Raw genomic sequence first — 9773 nt, forward strand, 5'->3', positions numbered from 1 at the left:
CCTCTCTCTTTCTTCCTTCCCTTCCCTCCTCCTTCCCTCCCTCCCTTTTTTCTCCCTTTCTCCAGAGCTCTGGATTTTGAGTCCAGAAGACCTGGATTCTAAGTCTTGGCTCTGGCACTTGATTATGTGGCCCTTGACCAACCACTTAATCTCTCAGAAATTTACTTGTCAATTGTAAAATGGAGCACTTACTACATGAGATTGCTAAAAAGATCAAAGGAGATAATACAAAAATAAAGTTTTGTGAACCTCAAAGTGCTATATGAGTATTATTATTAGTAGTAGTATTAGTATAGATTTTAAAAAATTAAAAAGAAAAAGCTCTATATTTCTCTCCTTGGTGAGTCTATTGACTTACTCTGCAACCTCTGGCAAACTACTTAAACTTTCTTTGTTCCCTCTTCTCCCATGTGCAAATGATTGATTCTCACATTAATTCAGTATAACAAATGCTGGCATTTTTAGCCTCTCAAAATGGTGTGGTGAAAGATCATGGGTTTGTACAATTCCCAGTTATGTGATCTTACATAGCATAGTTCTGTGCTCCAGATTATAAAATATTGCTGCAGGGACCTTTATGAGATTAAGTCAAACTCCCTTATTTTATGAGAGAGAACTGAGATTTAAAAAGGGAAACTTTACTTTCTAGAGAAAGTATCACACAACTAGTTAGTGGCAAAGCTAGGACTAAACCCTAGTCAATATAACAACATCTGACATTCTTATCTCTTTTGAATTGAATAATAATGCTAGCTGAATAAAGTTAGCATTATGATACTTGAACAAATCATTTAATCTCTGTCTCCATTTACCATCTGTAAAGTGGGAATAATAATAGCAATAAGTTTGAGGTTAAGTGACTTATCTAGGGTCACACAACAAGAAGTATTAGCAGTTTGTAAATCTTAAAGTGTTTTGTAAGTGCTAGCTATTTTAATTATTATTATGATACTTATACAGCTATATAAATGCTAGATATGATAATCATCATTATTATTTAGAACTTTAAGATTTGCAAAGTATATTTCAGGTACAATGCTATTTTTGCCCTTTAGGCTCATTTCAGAGAAGCTGAAGCGGGATCGGAAACCAGAGTTTGATGTTGCTCGAAATGTACTGGAGTTGATTTATGGACAGACCCTGACCTGGTGAGTTCTCCACTTTGATCCCTTAGTAGCTTCACAGAGCCTGTGTGAATAACTTCTTGGCTCTGAAGTGGAAGAAATACTTCTGCAAAGGTGTACAGAGGCATCCTTCAGCTAGATCAGGCTTCAGTAAAGGACAGGTACCATGTTTCCCTGTGTTCCTACAGGCTAAGGGGAAGATTTTCCAGTTTTCCATCTAGTTTTTTTGAATCTCTTGCCCAGTCTCCTCAAAAATCACAAGAGGAGGACAAGGTTTATATTTCATTTCCATGGCTACCCCTATGAGATGGTGGCAGATTCACTTCTGGGTGAGGTTTTCTTGGGATTATTTTTGAGAGTATGGCCCAGTCCTGGATTCCATTATTTTCTATCATGATACCTTAGATGGAAGAAAGGAGGGGATTTGTGGCCATTTTCATTGACCAGCAGATCTCCTCTGCTGGAAATCCTTCCATTATGTCCTTGAATACACTGAATGACAAATGAAAAACTTCCCTCTCCCCCCCCTCGTCCCCCTACTCAGAGAACTTCATAACCTCTTTGAATACAGGCTCATCAGTTTTCTGCCCCAAGGGATGGGGAGGCAGGGCAGAGGTTGGGAGCAGATCTTTGTAGTCTTAGATTTGGAGGGAGCTTTCTCTTCTGTTTTTCTCTCTTTCTACAGGCTGGGTGTTCTCTTCTCTCCTCTTCTGCCTGTCATCCAGGTTCTCAAGCTCCTGTTCTTGTTCTATATCAAGAAGGTAATGAGGTCCTACTGTGGAGTCAGTCAATAAATATTTATTAAGGACGTCCTGTGTGCCAGGCACTGTGCTAAATACTGGTGGTAGAGGCAAAAGACAATCCCTCGAGGAGCTCACAATTTAATGTTTACCCTGAAGGATGAAATCATAGTCTTAGAAATTGACTTCTTCGCTGAAACTGTGGGCTGTTCTATATCTACACAGCAAACAAGACTCACTTGTAAAAAGAATTCAACACCTACTTTTCAGAGTTACTGTGTAGAAAAGAGGCTAGAATCTCAAAGAAATATAGAAGGGTGTATGTTGTTACTTCAGAGTGTTTTATATATAATTGATTCTGACCTTTTTCAAGAGATTTCAATTTCCCCTTGTGACTTATCTAAATTATTCTTTCCATTTCCTTTCTATATGGAAATTTGCTGGGTTATAGAACCACTTACCTCTGTCTTCTGCTTCCATTATGCCTTTCTCTAAACAGATTTCCTTCTTTATTCTTTATTTTCTCCAACCTTGCTGACTCTGCAACAATAAAACAAAACAAAACTCCAAAGCCTTTTGAACCCCTTTGGTCTGTCTGTGCACTTTCCTCTCTCCTTCCCTAGATTTCTAGGTTAGAAGGATGGAGGCAGAGAGAGAAGAATTACAAAAAACAACCTGTTTTGTCTTTTTTTTTTTTCTAGATCAGCCTCATGGCAAACTGCCAGGCACCTAGGAAACCCTGGAGAGCTTCACATATGACCACTATTTTCATCACTCTCCTCTGCTTCCCCTCCTTCTTAGGGGCAGCCATATTCCTTTCCTATGCCATCTGGCAGTAAGTAGACATTTTTGGAAAGGTCAGCTTTGGGATGTATTTATTTGATTTGTCTTGCTGACAGTTTCTCCTAGGATGTAGGGATAGAACTGGGTGGTAAGAGTGGTGTGAGAGTGAGGAAGATATTTCAATTGAGTGTCTATGAAGGGCCAATCTTTCCATGCTGGAAGTGATGAACACTAGAACTAGGAACTGGGATGAGGGGAAGCACCTGGCTTTGGGATCATTTTAGGACCTGAGGGTAAGTTTTTAAGGCTCATATTGTTTATGTAATCTCTCCTCTTCAGAGTGAGACCCTCCAGAACTTGCGGCCCCTTCCGGACCTTGGACACCATCTATGAGGCTGGGAAAATTTGGATTCGTCACCTGGAGGAAGCCAGTCCCAGTGTTACTTGGTTTACCTGGATTCACCAGAATCTTGTGGAAAATACCTTTTTTATTTTCCTTATGTCAATTGTGCTTCTGTGAGTAAATAGGGCTATAGGGTGGGGAGGGAGTTGGGAAATGATCCTATGACCCCTTCATTTTCTTTGAGAGAAACTATTCCACATCCTCAGATTATGGTTCATTTACCACCACCACCCCCCGCCCCCATCCTCTGCTCTCTGATCTCGGACCCCGTCTAGCCACCTTATATGTTGTAAGCAAAGGATTGGTCATATAACTATGTGTGACATAGGACCTGCTACTAGGTCACAATTGAAAAGGCTCTCAAAGACTATGTATCTCAATAGAAATCCTTTCCTCAAGATCTTGACAAATGACCATCTGGCCTCTGCCTGAAGATGAATAATTGTGTGACTCTTCCTTCCATCTGGTTTTTGGTTTTCTTCTTTGTAAAATAAATTTGTTGAGCTAAATGGTCATAGGAGCATGTCTAACATACCATCTCCTCTTCCTGTTACAAGGAATGGAAGGCAAGACATTTCATCTATATTCCTAGAAACAATACAAATAATAAAAATTAAAATAAAAAATACAAATGTTCTTTCTCCCTCTCAAGTAGCACTTGTCACAGGGCTTTGCTCAGTAAAGAGAGTTATTGTCCTTATTTATGAGAATGATGCAGTGCCTTCATCATCATCATCACTGGTTTATTCAGCTAACCTATATAGTTATAGTTGTCACATTGTCAAAGATGACCAAAATGACATCACTGTATTAGAATCAACAAACTTATTGTGTGACTGTGGCTGCTTTGACTAACAAGCTCAGAATGCTCTGCTACACCTCAGACACAAATGGTCCATGTGAACATCTGGGATGGATTCTTTAGTTTTCCACATCTCACATTCAGTTCTGCTTTTCTCATTAAGCACAGCACGTTCTATAAAGATGGTCCTGTGACAGCGTCTCCTATAACACCCAGTCAGTTCCAAAGTTCTTAAGAAATAATACTAGCTTTTCTGTAATACTTTAATGGTTTACAAAGTACTTTACTAATATCTCATTTGATCCTCATAACAACCCTGGAAGGTGGGTCCTGTTATTATCCTTATTTTACAGATGAGGAAACTGAGGCAGGCAGAGGTTAAATGATTTGCTTGGGGTCACACAGTTATAAGTGCCTGAAGCCAGATAGAAATTGCAGTTTATCTTCCCATGCAATGTTCTATCCTCTGTGCAGTCTATTTCCTTCACTTTTCTGGCCTACATCCTTTAGATCTGGCTAAGATAAGGGGCACAGATTGTCCTGGATCTGGGAGGGAAGCTCACTAGCCCATGGATGAGAACTTGCTATCCAAATCATCTTTGCATGTCACTCTAAGCTAATGAACCTGAGGGTTAGTAAATACCTGTTTACCAGTGAGTGGAGGGGCTACTATAATTGCCTTCATGTGCAACAAATAGCTTGTATTTATGAACTTTTGTGCTTTGTTTTGTTTTTTAGAGTTGCAATCTATTTCAATATCCAGGTGGTGAAGGGACAGCGGAAAGTTATCTGCCTCCTCAAGGAACATATTAATAATGTAAGAGTGTGTGAGTGTGTGTGTGTGTGTGTGTGTGTGTGTGTGTGTGTATGTGTGTGTGATGCACGCATGTGCATGTGGGTTGTGTGCATGCATGCACATACGCCATGTACATAGTATATGTATATAATGTGTGCACCTATAGGTGTATGTGGTGTATATGCAGTATTTGTATGTGGTCTGCATGCACAAATGTGTGTGTGGTATGTGTAAACATGCAGTGTCCTGAACATGTGTGATGTGGCATGGGCTTTAAGTATGTGTGTGTGTATGCACAGTGCATTTGGTATGTGCTTCTATGTAGCATGTGTGTGCATATAATGTTGCGACCAACAGGAATTGTGCATGTACACATGTATTGGTATGTGTATTATATGTGTGTGTAATATATATATAATATTTATATGTAATTAATATGATATACATATATTACATATGTAATATATATATATATAATTATAGATAAATATATAATTATATATATACACATACCCATGCATGTATGCTTACATTTATGGGGTTTGTTGTGCCCATGTGTGTGCGCACATGTATGCATGATATATACACACATGTGGTGGGTCTGGATGTATGTATATTGTTGCAATGCATGCATGTGTGTGTGTGTGTGTGTGTGTGTGTGTGTGTGTGTGTGTGAGATGAGCTCGTTCCTTCTGCTCATCTGTGTCTCGTCCCTTTCTTTCTTAATCTTCTCTTTTTCTCTGGGTCTCCACTGTTCCAGGAGGGAGAAGACAAAATCTTCCTTATCAACAAAATTCACTCCATCTATGAGAAGAAGGCAATCTAAGTGAAATGAGCAGAACCAGGAGATCATTATATACCTCAACAACGATACTGTTTGAGGATGTATTCTGGTGGAAGTGGATCTCTTTGCTAAAGAGAGCTAATTCAGTTTCAATTGATTAAGGATGGACAGAAGCAGCTACACCCAAAGAAAGAACACTGGGAAATGAATATAAACTGCTTGCATTTTTGTTTTTCTTCCCATGTTATTTATACCTTCTGAATCCAATTCTCCCTGTGCAACAAGAGAACTGTTCAGTTCTGCACACATATATTGTATCTAGGATATACTGTAACCTATTTAACATGTAAAGGACTGCTTGCCATCTGGGGGAGGGAGTGAAGGGAGGGAGGGGAAAAATCGGAATAGAAGTGAGTGCAAGGAATAATGCTGTAAAAAATTACCCTGGTATGGATTCTGTCAATAAAAAGTTATTAAAAGAAAAAACAAAAAACAAAAAAGAGAAGAAGGCAATCCACCAATAAGGGTCTGAAGCCAGAAGGTGAGAGGCCATAATGGGGCAATGGGCACCCAGAGCTGTGGCTGGGTGAGGGTGAGGTGGGTAGTAGACATAACAAGGAAAGGGAGATGCAGACATAGACAATCTAGGACTGGGCTGGGCAAAAGATTGGCTTACCAGAAGTGCAGTGACAGTGATATCTTCTGATAATTCTCTAGTGTACAAAATCCTCTTGCATTGGGGGGAGCTATTAGTTTTCTCATTTCACAATGAAGCATCTTGAGCCTGATAGGGAATGATAGTTAAATGTTTTCCCTAGCGTCTCAGCCTTTTTATCCTCCTCCACACCCCTAACTACCTTGCTAGTTAGTTACCTTCCTGAAAACAGTGCCAAAAATCTCTATTCTCTGGAAATCTCTATCCCCGAGTTAAGAGTGATGCACTGATATGAGATATTGTAGCAAAAATGGTGCATGATTGGAGTCAGGTAGACTTGTGGTCAAATCCTCACTCAAATGTTTACTAGCTCTGTGACTCTGGACAGAATTGTTAATCTTCATTCATCTGTAAAATGGGGACAATAATAGCTACTATCTCACATGGTTGTTATGAGGATGAAATAAGATTATATATGAGAAGATTTTTGTAGACCTTAAAGTTTTATAAATGCTAGTTACTATTGTTGTTATCTTGATGGTCAAGGGGATTCTCTCTTCTATTCCTTATTTTCCTTGACTGAGGAAGGTTTTAACCCTGAACAAACTGTTTCCAATCTCTGGGTTTCAGTTTCTTCATCTGTAAAATGAGAGGGTTGGATTTGAGGACCCTAAAGTTCCCTTCCAGCTAGCTCTGGCATTCTATAATTTTACAATAGCCACTAAATATGAACAGGTTGTGTGTGTGTGCGCATGTGCATGTGTGTGCGCATGTGCGTGTGTGCGCATGTATCTTGGGGGTGTAGGGAGGAAAGCTTTATATATGCATATACATCTTTTCCTAGCTGTTATGCTATATATAGTATTTTGTTGTTCAGTGACTTCAGTCACATCTGGCTCTATGACCCCATTTGGGATTTTCTTGGCAAAAATATGGAATAGTTCACCATTTCCTTCTCTAGTTCATTTTATAGAAGAGGAAACTAAGGCAAACAGATTAGGTGACATACCCAAGATCCCATAGCTAGAAAGTGTCTAATGTTGGATTTGAACTTAGTTCTTCCTGGTCTGGCTCTGTTTCACTGTGCTCCCATATAGCAGGTAAGGAAAATAATTTTCATATATAATATAGCAGGTAAGAAAAATTAGGAAAAAGAATGAATCAAAAATCCATTGGTACTTCTATTAAAAAGATTAGTTATTTCTTTGTTTAGGAAAACCCTTCTGTATTGACTAAAGATCTGTGAAAAAAATGACTGAGCCTGCATCTTTGCTGTAGAATTCAAGAAATAAAATTCAAGATTATTTTTATTTATATCAGTCTGTGTACATATCATCTTATTTAAAATAATTGTTAAAAAAAAAAGTAGAAATGAAATTGGATTCTAATTCTTGAATAGACTAATTTTCTTCCTAGCTGATAATTAATGACATAATCTCTGTATATGTTTAACTTCTTTCCTTTTCTCTAACAAGTAGATCACTATACTAAGTGATAGAATGGTCTCACTTTTCTGATTTACTAGGTATAAAAACTCATATTGAACTCTATCTCTAGCTGGATAATCAGGAGCAAATCCTGGCTTCTTGAATTTCAGTTTCCTCACAATGGGAATGATAGAGACAGTTAGATGATGCAGTGGATAGAGTATTGGCCCTGAAGACTTGAGTTAAAATCCAGCCTGAACACTAGCTTTATGACCCTGGGCAAATTACTTAACCCCAATTGCTTTGCTTCTCCACAAAGAGAAAAAAATAAAATGGGATGATAGCTTTGATAGTACCTATCTCATGGAGTTCTGAGGATCAAATGAAATATATATATATATATATAATGCTTTGTGAACCTTTAAATAATATTTTAATTATTTAAATGTTAGGGTTTTTTTTTTGTTTTGTTGAGGCATCATGGGTAAGGGGAGGACCTAGGTTCTCATCAGTATGATGAACCAAGTTATACAAATCTCTTCCTAAGATGTGAATCAGCAACCTTGTAACTTAAAGCCTAAAAAGGTTACAGTTACATGCTAAAATTTGTGAAAAGGAGGACTTGAATCCAGATCTCCATGTCTACAAGACTGGACCTTTATGTACTATGTCATACTACCATCATCTACTATCATTACCTTTTTTTTTTTTTTTTTTTTTTTAAGGCATTCATTCATGTTTAATTCTTACCCAACTCTTTGGGTATATGATACATATACACTATATGTGTGTGTGTGTGTGTGTGTGTGTGTGTGTGTGTGTATTTCCGTGCACAATAACTATATGTATATATGTATACTGAGAGACAAATTCTTTATGTCATTTGACTACACATTATAATCTAGTCTGTAGAGAGACATTCTTCATAAATCGCCTTTTCTTCTGTGAATGGCTATACCAAATTCCTTTGCATGGTTATGAATCTCTTCTGGAAGGTTCTGCAGTGTCCTGGGACCTAATGTGACCAGCAAAATGTCATCTGCATTTAGTTTTTGCAACAACCCTCCTTCATAGAAATATATCATCAACTTTTCTAAAACTTTACTTTCCAAAACTTTTGATTTCTTCTCATCTTTCAGTTAACTAGTATGTTGGTCCCTCAGTGCTCACACAGTTGTGTTGTCTCCATCTCCATTTTCCTTCTTATCCATCTACTTTCTTCATCTTGGTTCATTTTTATCACCTCTGTGAGCATCTCACAGATTTAAATGTTGTTTAATTTTTTTTTTAAATTAAAGCTTTTTATTTACAAAACATATGCATGGGTAATTTTTCAACATTGACCCTTGCAAAACCTTTTGTTCCAAATTTTCCCCTCCTCCCCCCTACCCCCTCCCCTAGCTGGCAGATAGTCCAATATATGTTAAATTTGTTTAAATATATGTTACATCCAATATATGTATACATATTTATATAGTTATCTTGCTGCACAAGAAAAATCAGATCAAGAAGGAAGAAAAAAAATGAAAAAAGAAAGAAAACGAAAGGAAACAACAACAGAGGGAGTGAGAATGCTATGTTGTGGTGCACACTCAGTTCCCATGGTCCTCTCTCTGGGAGTAAATGGCTTTCTTCATTACTGAACAACTGGCACTGGTTTGAATCATCTCATTGTTGAAGAGAGCCACGTCCATCAGAATTGATCATTGTATAGTCTTGTCGTGTATAATGATCTCCTGGTTCTGCTTATTTCACTTAGCATTAGTTTATGTAAGTCTCTCCAGGCCTCTTTGAAATCATTCTGTTGATTGTTTCTTATAGAACAATAATATTCCATAACATTCATATACCGTAACTTATTCAGCTATTCTCCATTTGATGATCATCCACTCAGTTTCCAATTTCTTGCCACTACAAAAAGGGCTGCACAAACATTTTTGCACATGTGGGTCCGTTTCCCTACTTTAAGATCTCTTTGGGATATAATCCCAATAGTATTTCATTATTCTTGATGAAAAATTATTTGTGGAATCAAACTTTTTCTATTTTTTTTTTTTACAATCTTCTTTCCATTTTTATCTTGGATCATTTTGCTTGGATGGATAGTTTGCTGATATTTAAATTTTACCCCCAAAAAAGTGACATGAAAAACATCAGTAACTACCATCTTATATGCATACTCTTTTATTTATACAAATCTCTTGTACATTCATCTATACATGAATCAAAGTATCCTTGATTAGAGTATTAATAGGGAAT

At 37.6% G+C, this 9773-nt stretch overlaps 1 protein-coding gene across 6 annotated transcripts in view; it reads left to right on the forward strand.

The window, feature by feature from the left end:
- Positions 1 to 7401, forward strand: part of TMC6 (transmembrane channel like 6) — a 52585-nt gene extending 45184 nt beyond the window's left edge. For all 6 annotated transcript variants that reach the window (XM_051995498.1, XM_051995499.1, XM_051995494.1 and 3 more), the window contains 6 exons: positions 1056 to 1148; positions 1810 to 1885; positions 2566 to 2699; positions 2987 to 3163; positions 4591 to 4669; positions 5409 to 7401. In XM_051995498.1, the coding sequence (XP_051851458.1) occupies positions 1056 to 1148; positions 1810 to 1885; positions 2566 to 2699; positions 2987 to 3163; positions 4591 to 4669; positions 5409 to 5474 (625 nt within the window). In that variant the 3' untranslated portion in view covers positions 5475 to 7401. The remainder of the gene's footprint in view (positions 1 to 1055; positions 1149 to 1809; positions 1886 to 2565; positions 2700 to 2986; positions 3164 to 4590; positions 4670 to 5408) is intronic.
- Positions 7402 to 9773: the final 2372 nt, after the last annotated feature.

Source organism: Antechinus flavipes, chromosome 4 (assembly GCF_016432865.1).
Source record: "Antechinus flavipes isolate AdamAnt ecotype Samford, QLD, Australia chromosome 4, AdamAnt_v2, whole genome shotgun sequence".
Lineage (NCBI taxonomy): Eukaryota > Metazoa > Chordata > Mammalia > Dasyuromorphia > Dasyuridae > Antechinus > Antechinus flavipes.